The sequence below is a fragment of the Artibeus jamaicensis genome, unplaced genomic scaffold (genome assembly GCF_021234435.1).
Source record: "Artibeus jamaicensis isolate MK-2021 breed Jamaican fruit bat unplaced genomic scaffold, CSHL_Jam_final contig_387, whole genome shotgun sequence".
Taxonomy (NCBI): domain Eukaryota; kingdom Metazoa; phylum Chordata; class Mammalia; order Chiroptera; family Phyllostomidae; genus Artibeus; species Artibeus jamaicensis.
Genome location: NW_026521812.1, coordinates 6,529,278 through 6,542,985, shown reverse-complemented (window position 1 = coordinate 6,542,985; position 13,708 = coordinate 6,529,278). Strand labels below are relative to the sequence as shown.

General features: G+C 40.4%; 2 protein-coding genes across 12 annotated transcripts in view; one reads left to right on the top strand and one right to left on the bottom strand.

Annotated features, from left to right (window-relative positions):
* Positions 1 to 10,486, top strand: part of L3MBTL3 (L3MBTL histone methyl-lysine binding protein 3) — a 98,564-nt gene extending 88,078 nt beyond the window's left edge. For all 9 annotated transcript variants that reach the window (XM_037147898.2, XM_037147903.2, XM_037147900.2 and 6 more), the window contains 3 exons: positions 4,500 to 4,669; positions 4,894 to 4,956; positions 8,666 to 10,486. In XM_037147898.2, the coding sequence (XP_037003793.2) occupies positions 4,500 to 4,669; positions 4,894 to 4,956; positions 8,666 to 8,809 (377 nt within the window). In that variant the 3' untranslated portion in view covers positions 8,810 to 10,486. The remainder of the gene's footprint in view (positions 1 to 4,499; positions 4,670 to 4,893; positions 4,957 to 8,665) is intronic.
* Positions 10,487 to 12,472: 1,986 nt separating this feature from the next.
* The window catches only part of SAMD3 (sterile alpha motif domain containing 3), a 31,520-nt gene continuing 30,284 nt past the window's right edge, over positions 12,473 to 13,708 (bottom strand). For 2 of the 3 annotated variants that reach the window (XM_037147914.2, XM_037147912.2), the window contains exons 10-11: positions 13,155 to 13,254; positions 12,473 to 12,948 (exon numbers count right to left, since the gene is read on the bottom strand). In XM_037147914.2, coding sequence (XP_037003809.2) covers positions 12,664 to 12,948; positions 13,155 to 13,254 — 385 coding nt within the window. In that variant the 3' untranslated portion in view covers positions 12,473 to 12,663. The remainder of the gene's footprint in view (positions 12,949 to 13,154; positions 13,255 to 13,708) is intronic. The other variant, XM_037147913.2, reaches the window with a different exon arrangement.

The window sequence follows — 13,708 nt, the reverse complement described above, 5'->3', positions numbered from 1 at the left end:
TTATACCTTCCTTTAAATTCCTACGTTGGCTTGTTCCTCAAATTTAAACTCTAATTCTTGGGAAAAGTATAGTTTTGTTTTCTCTCTCATGAATGCACTCTCTGTCATGGGAGGCTGATACACAGAAAGAGTTGAATTCCATTTTGTAAATGTACTAGATTCTCCCTTGAAAAATCAGGTTTGTTTTTTATCTCCATAGGAGTTTTTTATTTTGGTTGTTACCCTCGAAGTGGTCTTCAAATATCTTTCATGCCTGAGTTAAGTATCTTGGAGCTAATTTTACTTATGTTTTTTAATGCTCCGATCCATTTATTTTACCCAATCACTGTTATTGTTCATCCTTTTATAGTTAGTCACCAGTAAGTAACTCCTATTAATTTTTTTTTAGTTGACCAGTGGATCCCATTTCTTCTGGCTTTCTTTTCTTCTACATGGAGAGCATATTTTTAGGCTCTTGGACTATTAACCTTAAAGGGTTACTGATTGACTCATTTTCATTTTTGCCTTTGTAACACACAATGCGCTTTGGGCCTTTGTGTGATGGGCCTTTCTCCCATTTGCTGAGTCTTCACTGTATGTCAGGCATTGGGATAAGCACTTTAACAATATTATGTAATTTTTGCAACAGTCTTATTACATTGACTAAGCCAAATTATAGAGTTAGTGACAGAGCAGGGATTTGAATCTATGGACTCCTGAACTCACCCTCTTGGCCGTGATCCCATTACTTTGTATTAGCAGGCTAAAGATCCAGAGTCATATTCTGATGCCTGTCTCACAGTATGGCTTTGTGCATGTCCAGCCTCAATTTCCTCACTTTGGGGGAAAGCTGCCTCTGAGTATTGTTTTGAAACTAAAATGAAACAAGGCAGTTAGACATTCTGGTTTCATTTCTATCACTGGCTTAAAAGGATGGTAATGAGTCACGAGAAGAGGTCAGCAGTTACTGATGCTGTGGCTGGTCCATTTCACATTGTTCCCACTTGGAAATAGGAAGCAAAGTGAGATGTGAGTCTGAACAGAGCAGGGAACAGGATGGGTACTTCTCCTTTCCTCTGGCACTTCTGCTGCGCGGGCAGCCCACCACGCAGTGCTTCTGCTGGGCCCCCCATTCGGAGCTGTGCTGGGGGAAGCAGGTTGTCTTCCTCTGTGGTGGTGAGGACATTTTTCTATGGAGAGACTTCATGTTCGCTTTGGATGGTGTTCCTTGCACTGAAGACTTACTGTCTTGATTCTACAGTAATCAAAGCTAACAAAGATTCTACAATGGGCGGCTTTTTCTTTCAGGATCACCTGTATCAGAAATGTTGAATTGTAAGAGTTGCTCTTTCACTTGTCTTTTTCCTAACCCTAAGCTAAACAAGAATTTTAATACCTGTTCTCTCAACCAGAATTGAGAGACAGCGTGGTGAGCAAGTTTGTATTTACCAATTTCTGCTTGGGAAAAACCACATTATTATCTACTTTATATCAAGAAAGTCTGTAAAGATACGAACGCTGCATCGACACAGTCTTCCACAGTTTCTGATGCTTTGTGAGTGCTGAATGAATGATCGCAAATGAACAATTTCCTTGTAGTAAATAGTAATCACAGACATTAGAGGCAGACTGTCCATTCTGCAAGCGTCAGCGTAGGGACCCAAATTCATTCGATAATTGTTCACAGAGACAGAATAGCAATGAAGCCATACCAAGATCCACAAAGTCCTCTCTCTCAACACTACTCCCACTTAATATTTCCTTGTTTCTGATATTAAAGAAGCCCAGAAATTAATGATCTTTTAATTCCAAAAGTGCATTAATTGCTTTCCAAGTCATAAATTGAGGCTTCTATTTTTTTATTTTTGAGTAGCAATAAGGAGTTTATTTATATCAGCTCCTGGTTTTATGTTTTAATAAATTTTATTTAAAACACATTTATTTTAGAATAATTTGCAAATATGGAGAATTAACAAGAAAATTAAAATTACCTGTAATTTATTTTCTGAAATAAGTTATCTGAATTTTAGTATCTAATTTTTGGAGAATTTATATATGAAATATTATACAAACTACTCTAACCTGCAGTTTTTAGCTATATAATATTGTATGCATTTTGCATAAATATTCATGCTAATTATAAAATAATATTAAATTTTGCCTCTGGATAGGTATAGTGTCATTAAATGAATCAATCTATTGATTATCAAAACTAGTTGTTTTCTCTCTCTCACTATTACAAGCACTATTGCCTTAAACCTTAGTAGTGGTTAGAATTAGATTTGTGTATATCTGACATAAAATACATGTAAGTGGCTTAGGAGAGTTTATTTTTCTCTCACATAGAGGAAGTTCAAAAGTAGGTACTCCAGGATTAATGGTACTCAACAGTATCAGGAAATCAGGTTCTATCTACTTTGTTGCTCTGTTTTGCAGTGTTTATTCCCAAGGCTATATCTTGCTCAACAGTGGTTCTGGTAGACTAGTCATTCAATTAGTATTCTACTCAGTAAGAAGGGGAGGGCAGGAGCAGGGAATGGTGGTAGGCACATGAAGTATTCTCACCCTGTTAAGGGTACTGCCAAGATGCTGCAGATACCACTTCTGTTTATATCCCATTAGTCATATGGTCACATCTAGCTGCAAGAGAAGCTGGAACACATAGTCTTCTTTTTTGATACAATTATGTACCTAGAAGAGAACTGTGACTTTCTTATTGATGATTGTTAGCATTCATGCTTAAGTATTTCCTTAAAATGACCTTTTAGACTTGGAATTGCTGAATTAGAGGATAATAACTCAGGAGGACCTATTTCAGGTGACAGCAAACACTTTGCCCAAAGCTTTCTCAGACATTAAGTGTTTTCTAGTTACTTTAGCTTGATGGTGATAAGAGTGGGAGACTTTTTAAAAAAAAGATTTTATTTACTTTTAGAGAAAGGGAAGGGAAGAAAGAAAGGGCAAAAAAACCCATCAATGTATGGTTGCCTCTCATGCACCCCTAACTGAGGACCTGGACCATAAGCCAGGCATATGCACTGGCTGGGAATCGAACTGGCAACCCTTTTGTCTCAGGCCAGTGCTCAGTCCACGGAGTCACACCAGTCAAGATGGGAGACATTCTTTTTTATCACACTGGAAGGTGCAGTCTGAGCAGTCCAGACCATTCTGCTGATACTCATGGTGGCGTGCAAGTGCAGATCCTGCACAGGGAGTGAGTATTTGAAATCGGAAGGTCAAACAAGATCCTGGCAGTACAGTCCCCATACCCTGTAGCATCTCATGGCTTGTAGGGCCAGTACTGTATTCTAGGGCTGATCTGTATTTTAGCTGGCCCTGGTCTGATTTCTGCATGGGCTTTGATCTCCTAATTTGGCATAAAAAGGTTTTCTGTCAGACCTCCTTTCTAATAAAACATCCTGATCCTTATGCCTCCTCTGGATGACCTGAAGGTGCTGTGTCTGTCTCTCTGTTATGTATGTATATGTTTCACTAAAGGCTTTTAGAGAAAAATTGATTGTGATTATTTGATTGAATAATTAGTCTGAGTAGATTGATGTGTTTATAAACATAATGAATATTATGGCTGTGCACTGTACTGTTTCTCATTGTAATGTATTGCAAAGTTTCTTCTTATTAATTCAACCTTTTTTTCCCATTAACATTTAGTCCCCGTGTAGTCTTTCCCCCAGCAGTCACCACACTGTTGTCCATGAGTCCTTTCTCCTTTCTGTTGAATCAGCATTGTAGCTGAGCTGGTGTGAGGGGGAGAATATATGTGAGGAAGGTGCCTTTCTTCTCGTGGGCTTTAAGTAAGTTTCCAGAAAAGATTTTTGTTCTAAAGGACCTTAAGGAGATCATTATTCACAAACTCTTAAGAGTCCCAAGGACATAAAATCATTTGCCAAAAAATGGCTCTTTCAGAAGAGCAATAGTAAACTAGGCTTGGATTCAGAAGATCTTACAGATAAATAGAATATTCTGTAGTTTAATTTTGATCTCCACAAATGAAAAATGACAAAAGCATTTCCCTTCCTGTTGTTTTTATTGCAATAATGTCCCATTTCAAAAAAGTTTAGCTGGCTATTTCAGAAGTCAATGTGATTAATATTGAAAGGCCAAAACAGGGCTGAGATAAAAGAAGAGAGCAGGGCACACACAGTGGCCAAACTTGAGCATCCAAAACTGAAAGGAAATCAAGGGACATAAATACAGTTTCCTAAGCTGAGAGTTATTTTCCTTGCCATTAAGCTCTAAGGGAAATTTCTTACCTGAAACATTGAGTGATAGAATGACAAATGTCTTCAGTGGGTGATGTAGCAAGCATGTAGTCACATTTACAGATTGTGTCTTCTGGTCACCTTCAGGTGACCTTCAGTGAAGACACAGGAGAGTATAGTTATTCAAGGACTATAGTGGTGAAATGAACCAGTGCCCATTATATGGGGGAGATGCATGGCTTTGGGGGCTTTTTTGCTGCTTTTCTGAGAGTAATTTTCCATTTGTTTTCAATCAACCAGGTGCCCGGGAAGAGCCCAGCGTCCAGCAGGCACAGCGTCGGTCAGCTGTCTTTCTGTCCTTTAAGTCCCCAATTCCATGTCTGCCCTTGCGCTGGGAGCAGCAGAGCAAACTCCTGCCAACTGTAGCTGGAATCCCTGCCAGCAAAGTGTCCAAATGGAGCACGGACGAGGTATATTTTATTGTCTGTGTCCGCCAAGGACCAGATGCAGGAGTGCTGCTGGCTGGAGGAGCGACTGCATTAGTGGGGGTGGGGGTAGGATAGTCTTCTCCTGAAAGATGAGAAGTTATCCTGAGAGAAACAACTAAAACACATAAGTTAGACGTTTTGAGCCTGTTTGAGCATGGAGATTCTGACTTACTTTTAAACTGGAATTTTTATCTTATTTTTGCCAGGTATCAGAATTCATCCAGAGCTTACCTGGGTGTGAAGAACATGGAAAGGTATTTAAGGATGAAGTAAGTGTTCCACTACATTGCAGTATGTAATTTAATGGGGTCAAAGCACCGAAATGCAGCGAAGGGTGAAATTTCTGCCTTGGCAGAGAAGGGAAGAGGAGGGGTTCTGTTGTAATTGACAAATCGATGGTTGTCTAACAAGCAGCATTAGTAAGTTGTATAAAAATGTCTTTGTGTGAGATTAGAGCAAAGGAAATGTTCGTACCACTTTATGATGCCCCAAAGCAATCGCACTAGACTCATTATTTTTAAAAAAATAAATAAAAAGGAACGTAAAACTTAATAACATGCATCTATGTAGTTACAGCAGAGAAAGGAACCAAAAAAGGAAATAACAGTTTATTTCTAATACAAGGAAATTGATTCCCATTATCTTATTTTCAAACATAGTTTTAATGGCACCAAGATTAACTAATCCATTTGATGCTTATATGTCCTATTATCATCCTTATTAAAATGATCCTTCAGATCTTATATATTTAGCAGTAATGTTTATAATAAGCGATACTCATTACAGTCAGCTATTGGAAAATTCCTTTTTAGTTGTTTTCGTCTGCCTGTCCAGAACTTCAGTGTGACGGGTGATGGATAACAATATCACCTCTATGGAGCCTGAAAACGAGGAGCCCGGGCTCTGCCAGCCTGGAAGTAATGCAGGCTCCCCTGCGGCTCCTCCAAGCAGAGCAGTCAGTCAGCCCTCAGATCTCAATCGGAGAAGGCTTTCCTCCACCATCTGCCGTCTCTGGTTTATAAGTGTGTACAACCTGTTCGTTTGCTCCTGTGTTTACCCTCAACTGCTGAGAATCACACCCCTCAATTCGGAGCATCGCAGGCGTGTCAGGAGAGCCGAGGCTGGGTTCTGGTCTCCAGTGTCATTACCCGCTCAGATCTCCTGTGTGCTTTAGATGGATGCCTGTTAAAACGCACAGGGATCTGATTTTCAACATCATTTCTCTGATTTCTCTGGTTCTTCTGAATGGTTTATCTTCTCTCTGGTTGATCTAATTGGAAATTATTCACATTTTGAGTTTCTTTTCTTCCTCGTAAGTGCCTTTGTGAACCACTCTCGGTTAATTTCCATCCCAGCTGCCCAGTCCTCAGCCAGCTGGGTTTTTTCCCCACAGCACTAACCACCTTTTAGAATTAATTATTATCAATTACTTATTAATTAATTTTCTTATTTGTCATGTTTTTTGCTTACAGTCCATCTCCCACTACTAGAATATAAACTCCATGAGGCACTTTTATTTGCTTATTTGCTTGTTTTTGTGGTCTGTTTTTTTCCTTTGCTGTGTGTCCACGCCCAAGAAGAGTGTTTGGAACATAATAGATGTTTACTAAGTTTTTAGTGTGTGAACGTACTCACATTTTTACATTCTGAGAAGGGCACTCAAAGAGCCTGCTGCAGTGGTTTGCAGCGTGAAAGCATCAGAAAAGACCTTTGTGAGGTGGGAGCCCCCCAGCCTCCAAGTCCTCCTTCTTGCCTTTTTTATAATATGTACTACAAAAATGACAAACAAAAATTAACCCAGTGACATGCTGCAGTGATCACGGTTCTTAGAAAGTGCTTTGCTCAGTTAAGTTTGCTTCCTCCCCGTGGAGGTCCGTCCTGTGGCCTTGCGTCAGAGCAGCCCGCATGTCACAGACTGGCACTCGCCTCAGGTGATTTTCTTTTCCTTTCCAGTGTGACCGTAAATACAATGATCTACCAGAACTTTGTTCCACACCTAGCTTTCAGATCCTAGCTTTACTGTGCTCTGAATGGTCCTTTTCATCTGTCATCTGTCACGTTAAACTCTGACACAGTCTCAGCAGGACATTCCACAGAGCCCACGGTTATTAATAAAACGATTCAGTCTTTGTAGTGAGCTCCTTGGGAACTGGGCTGGTAGCTGACATTTTCATTCATGATTTAGAAGGTTTCTCTCAGGTCATTCATTCTGCCAAGGCCTGTCTTGGTTGAGTGAAGTGTTATTAGATCTGCCCCTCTGCTTGGCCTGGCTTTATCAGAGGGCTGTCATGGCACAAGCAAATGACTCCAAAACACAGCGGAACATTTCTCATACCTGCCACTTAACATGTCTTATACTCAAATTAACATCGGAATGTCTTGCCTTCTCTTCAAAGACAGCAGTGTGTTTCATTGTCGAGAAGTAGTAATTTCCTATATAATTGTTATCAAAGTGGTATAAAATGACTGTGGTTCTTGCTGATTAAGTGTATAGCCAGTTTAGATTTACAGGTTTTCATAGGGGGTTTTTTGAGGATAAAGGAAAAATTTAAGAAACAGCTACTTGATTATATCTGCCTTTACCTAGTAGTGAACTGCTTACAGAATTGAGAGTAAGTAGTATTTGTTTGCTAGGGCTGCTGTAACGAATACCTTGAACGCATAGCTTCAACAGTAGACATGTATCGTTGCCCAATCCTGGAGGCTAGAAGTGTTTGGCAAGGGAGGTTTCTTATTGCAAGGGCTGTGGAAAATGACCTCCTCGGACTGCAGATGGTGGTGGTTGTCTCCAGACCGTCTTCCCTCGATAGGTGTCTGTCTCTGTGCCCCAATTTCCCATTTTTATTAGGACACCAGTCATGTTGGATTCCAGGCCCAGTCTAATCTAGTATGACCTCCTCTTAACTAATTGCATGTGCCGTGACCCTGTTTCCTAATGAGACCATATATTGCGGGGGGGGGGTGGTGGTTAGGACTTCAACATAGGAATTTGGGAGGGATACAGTTCAACCCATAATAGTGCATTGCTGTCAGTGTTTCCAGCATACTCTGAGGCAAAAACAAACATGTGATCTACAAATGATAAAACTGAAAAAGAAGTGCATTGATTGTTTTAAGGTGGTAGAACTCCCCAAGAGCTGAAAGTCATGTAAAAAGACTCTACTCCTTTGCTCTGCCCACTAAACTAGACATCGTCTTCATAGAGGTGTATCGCGGAACCTCACAGCACGCTGTTCTGCAGGAGCATAGACTTTTAGTCTCAGAAGAGTTGCAGAGCGAAAGGGGTGTTCCTCACAGTTACCCAAGTAGAGGAAGGACCAACCTGGAGTCCACAGCTCTTAACATCAGTCTCGTGTTCTTCCAGCTACACTGTTGATTGCCCTTATTAGTACTTGCTTCCGTTCTGCATATGAAGAGTAATTATAGCCACTCTAGAAATGTTATCATAATTTTTCTTCATGGTATTCATAGAAGGCTATTTTATGTATGTGTGTATATATTTATATATAAACATATATATTTATAAGTATATATAAATATATATGCATGTAGCTGATATGTTTGCCTAAAATTTCTTTGTTAGAGCTGCAAGTATTTATGTACCTATTTTCATCTCTAATTTTTAGACTAGAACCTGTCATGAGGGGAACCGAATTTGAGGTACCCCCATTTTTCTAAATTCTTCTTGCGTCAGCACCTAAGTAAGAGGAATCACTGGAAGGGGTGGGTGCCTCCCCCTTTCCTGTGAGCTGATTTTTCAGATGACCGAATGAGTCTTTGCTTTGCTCCCAGTCCCCATTTGGGGTGGTGTTGTAGATGAGATCCGTTTGTCAGGAAGTGTCGTTTGTATACACAAACCCCTACCTGTGCTGTTTTAGTGTTGCTGTGTGTGAGACAGCAGATAATTTAACTTTGAATATTTCCCACGACACTACATTGGGTTAATTCACAATCTTTTGTCCTTTTCTCCCATTTCAGCAAATTGATGGAGAAGCGTTTCTGCTTATGACACAGACAGACATTGTTAAAATTATGAGCATTAAGCTGGGCCCTGCTCTCAAAATTTTCAATTCTATCCTGATGTTCAAGGCTGCAGAGAAGAACTCTCACAATGAACTTTGAAAGTGGTGAATTTTGAGTACCATCAGCTTTCTGCTTTAAAGCTCATGTTTTATTCAAAGCACAAGGACAATTATAACTCCTAAGTGAGAAGTCTCCAAAACTCAACAGAGCAATGCGATCAGATTATTTATATTCCTCCAGAGACAATATGAATTCTTACGAAAGTGCTTGAGCTTTTAACCAGGTACTGTCTAACAACAGTCATCTTTCGGTTCTGTTCACTGAGCTAAATTGATCTTTGTAAATCTTTTTGAGGCTAGGGGGTGGGAGGTGAAGGGGAACTTCATTATTTATGGTTAATGGGACAGAGTATGAACTTTTGGCATTTTGTAAACATTGATGAATTCTCTTTCATGTACACTGTTTCTTTTTCAGTATTTTCAGGAATCTTTTTATATAATCAAATTTCAACCTAAACCAAAATAGTCAAAACCTGGCTAAGTTTAGCCAGTGGGTTGGTTATCTGTATTATTAATTCTGTGCCATATTTTGAATTGCAACATTATGCCAAGTATAACTTTGCAAATCATGATATTGCCTAACTGCTTGTCATCGTTTGTTGAGGCCGAATAGTTGTAAAAATTACTTTTCTTTAAATCTATGTTTTTGCTTTTGCACGTATTATGAAATGTTAAACAAATTACTTTCACCAGCATCTTTATTATAATTACCAAAAATGTGTATATAAATAATGGAACTGAAAAAATATATGAACATAAGTAAACTAGGTGATGTATTTAAGTGGCACCAGTCTCAGACACTCTGATGCCCTGCGTGTGTTGGACTCTTGTGGAGTCCAGCGATATCATGGAATATGCAGTTAACGTGAGTGGGGGAGGTGTTTGTAAGGATCTTAAACTGTTTATGAGATTATCTTGAGCCTCTCTAATTGTTTGAGATAATGGGTGATTTTCAGAGATCAGTGAAGGGCTTGTCCTGTTCATAGAAACACTAATCCATCAAGAGCTCTGTCTCCAATCTTGCTCTGCTCTGCAAACCCAAAGGTTCTGCAGGGCTGGCTGAAGAGAGAGTGTATCAGTGTCACAGAGAAGGCAAGGTGTGAGAGAGCGCCACCAGCAGACACAAAGATTCTGAGTGCTCACAGATCAGGGAGGTGACTTCCCAAAACAGTTATTCAAGAACCTGCATTGTGGAGAGATTCCTTTCTCTGTGGGTTCTCCTCAATGTATAAGCATACAGATGCACTTTAAATGAAAGCCCTTGATTTCCCATAAAATGATAGCTGGTAGTGTTTCTTTTGCAAGTGTGCGTTTCTGGCAAAAAGGTAAATTATTTTATTGGCTTTTGGATGTAATTTCTAATTTCAAGACTGAACATTTATTGATGGTCTTTTTTAAAAGTAGGAAGTAAGTTTGCAGCATGCTGTCTGAATTCATGGCAAGGTTCTGTGTGTCTTTAGTTGCTCTGTTTTTCCTGATGTAGAATTTCCTTTGATGTCCCCTTTGGAAGTCTATTAGCAGCCTTTTGCATATGTCATCATTAAAGGTAAATACAGGGTCAGCGACATCTGCAGTGTTCTGTTCATTTCTTTGCATGAGTCTGCTTAAACAAATTTTTTGTTAGTTTTCATTCCCTTTTTTTTAAGTTTTGCTAAGAATTTGTACATTCAAATTGCACTTGTTATATCTGACATGAATGAAATAAAGTCTTAATTGCAGATACTTTTTTACGCATGTTTGATTTTTTAAAAAAGCTTGTCAACTAGGCGGGGCAAAGGAGAACAGGAACAATATCAAACAGGAACCGTGTACGTGGGTGTCACCTCGCTGTGGGGTGACTGCAGGGTTCAGGTTGTTTGCCACACTGTGTTCCAGAGGATGTGAAGAATGACAAAAAAATTCAAAAATAATATTCTTCTGTCAGATAGGGTTTACACCCACTGGGGATTTCTTCTTTCTGGTTTAAAGCATGTGTAATGAAGGAGACTTAAATCCTCCTGGAAACATTTCGTTCTAAGCAGCATGTTGGTATGTGCTAGCAGGACCTTTCCAACTAAGGGCATTTTTTTTTCAGAGAACACTGGGCAAGACAATCTGCAGTGCCTGCAGATCGAGACAGCCCAGGCTGCCACTGTGCAGCTCTTGGATTCAGGGGCGTCAGCCCCAGACAATACCAGGCGAGGCCAGTCCAGCAGTGTTTGCCAAGTGGCCAGGCCACGCCAGGCACTGGAGACAGATGCACCACGAAGAGAGGTGATAATGCGTATGTGAACCTGCCATCGTGGTCACCTGTCTGTTCAGACTTCGCTGCGTTTCCCGTACACCCACCCCCTCCCTTGGCCCCAGCCTAAGGAACAAAGAGAGGCTTTCATTCAGCTTCAGCCATGGAGACTGTGAAACTTGTAAGGAAAGGAATCTTTAAGACTCGGTAAATTCATCTGCAAGAGGAGAAATAGGACATTGGGAAATATAAAAAGTGTTGGGGGGTAATTGGGATAAATGAAGGAAAGTTGGTAAAGAACCAAAGGCATATTCTAGTGAAAGGGAAGTGATGGAAACTGGCACAGGAGCTAGTTCATTGGAAGATGACATGTACCGAGTTATTATTTACTCTGCCTGTCCATTCCCATGGAAGTAGTTAGTACACAGTCACTGTAGATAGAGGTGGGCAGTTTGTCTTGCAGTTTCTTTGATCTCGCTGACTTAAGCATTTTAATGGTCAAAGAAAGGTATTAGTGTTTTGCAGTATTTCTAGAGATGTATGCTATCACATTTTTTTCAGTAAGTTACATGAATTCTTTTTAACCTTTTAAAAATTGATTTATGAAGTAATCCAAAAATGCTCATCACATTGGGTGGCAAGTAGTAACACACTTAAGCATCTTCACTAAACCAACCTGATCCATCACAACTGGTAAGTAACATTGATACCATGACGGTGACATCAAGGGGCATCTTAAAACCATGCTTTTGGATGAATGAGGACACGGGACTCTGGGCTGGATGAGGAACCAGGACGAGAACTCCTGAGAGAGGCTGGAGCGTGGGCCTAAGAAGGGCCCGCTCCTGAAAGCTAGCAGCTGGTGCCCAAGCGGCCCTGGGAGAGAAAAACTAGGTCCGCCCTGAAGTTGCAAACAAGCCTCAGGGGCAACCAGGGGAAACAAATGCTGGAGGTCCAGGCCAGGGAAGACCAGAAACCACGTGGGAAGGTAAGAACCAGTGGGAAGGTAAGGTGTACAGTTCAAGGGAAAGAGGCAGCAACACACAAAGACAGGTTTCAGGAGGGAAACTGGCAGACAGACACCGGTGGCGGAGGATCAGCCCTGTGCCAGTGAGTTTGGCCAGCAGTGAGGGGCCTGCGGGAATGAAACAGCCCTTGTTTCCACAAATGTGACTGAAGGAAACTCCAAGGCCACGCAGGTCAGCTGGGGGAAAGAGGAACCAGGGAGTTTGTGAATCTTCTAAAAATACCAAGTTCAAAATGTTTCCAAGCAATGTTCAGACCAAGGAGGCAGCCCCCAGCCCCCAAATATGTGGTTCCTGGGCATTAATTCTTTCAAAGGTGGGCATATTGAGTTAAGCACAAGGTCATACCCCTAAACCAAAGGTCCTGAGCAAATATGAAGTGTAGTGTCCTTTAAAAACTAATGCACCTATTAGAGTGCAACTTGCACCATAGAATTCCTTAGAACTCAAACAGCTCTCCAATTAAGTAGTATTTTATTACAGATTGTCACAAAGTATCTAAGGTTCAAGACAGAAGGCATTACATTTATTCACACCTTTGAGACACGATGATTTTCTAGTATCTACCACAACCCTAGTTCAAAGAATTTTTTATAGTTTCATCTGTCCCCGAGATCAGTTCTGATCGGTGAATAACTAGGCATGCTGTTAGGTGACTGAATGTTGAAATCCTACTTCCTTCTCCTTCTCTTTCATACAAGGGAAATAGGGACTGTGCATATCAAAAATCAGTGTTTCCAGGAAGTTGAGGGTTTGGGACAGTCGTCCTGGACACTGGATCCCAAACACATGAAAGGCCGCAACGAGAGCAGCCAAGGCCGTGACACAGTCATCCACTTTGGAGAGTCTCTCTTTTTCTACATACAAGGAAAATTCACAGACATCAATGTCGAAAGGGTTCTTAACTTCTAACACAGGTGTAGACACTTGTACCTGAAAAGAAAAGATGGTATGATGTGTAATATAACGAAATAATGCAAGGTGCCTGGATCTAACTATTTTATTATAATGAATGATCTTGCTGCAATTTAGCATATATTTGTAAAAATGACAAAACATACTTTCAAATAGAGCACCATCCTGCCTTCAAATAGGAAGCTGTGAAAAGTCAAACCAGTGATCACTGAAACATTGCATACCTTCTCATTCACAATGACGAAAAGGCTGGGATCATCCCCAAAAACGTCTGGGAGGACTAAACACGTGGCCGTCATCTTCATGTCTGTCAAAGCAAACATGCTCCGGTCCAAGTAAAAATAAGCCTTTATTAACTTGTAAGCAAAGCCAGTATAAAGCATGTAGATTTTTTAAAACTACTACCTTCTACAAAGAACTAGCTGTCTCAGCTCAATGTTTCACAAGGTTTTTAACCAACATCCCCACCTGGTAAACTTTCAAGATCCCATGTTTTCCCCCCTAGATCTGGGGCAGGAGAAGGTAAGAATTCTATCATCTGTCCCTCGGCCAGGGTGATTTCTATCAAGCTTTACCTTGTGATTTAGGTTATGAAATTAACAGATTATTGGTTCCCTAAATACAGTTTTATAGTACCAAATGGACTTTTTATATTTATACCCAAAACCTCCTGTTGGAGAAGTTTTTTCTTTGCTACATGTTGTTTCACTAAATTTTACGTATTATCAAAACAGAGCTTTTCCGATCACCCTGAATCACACAGATAACCGAGACCAGA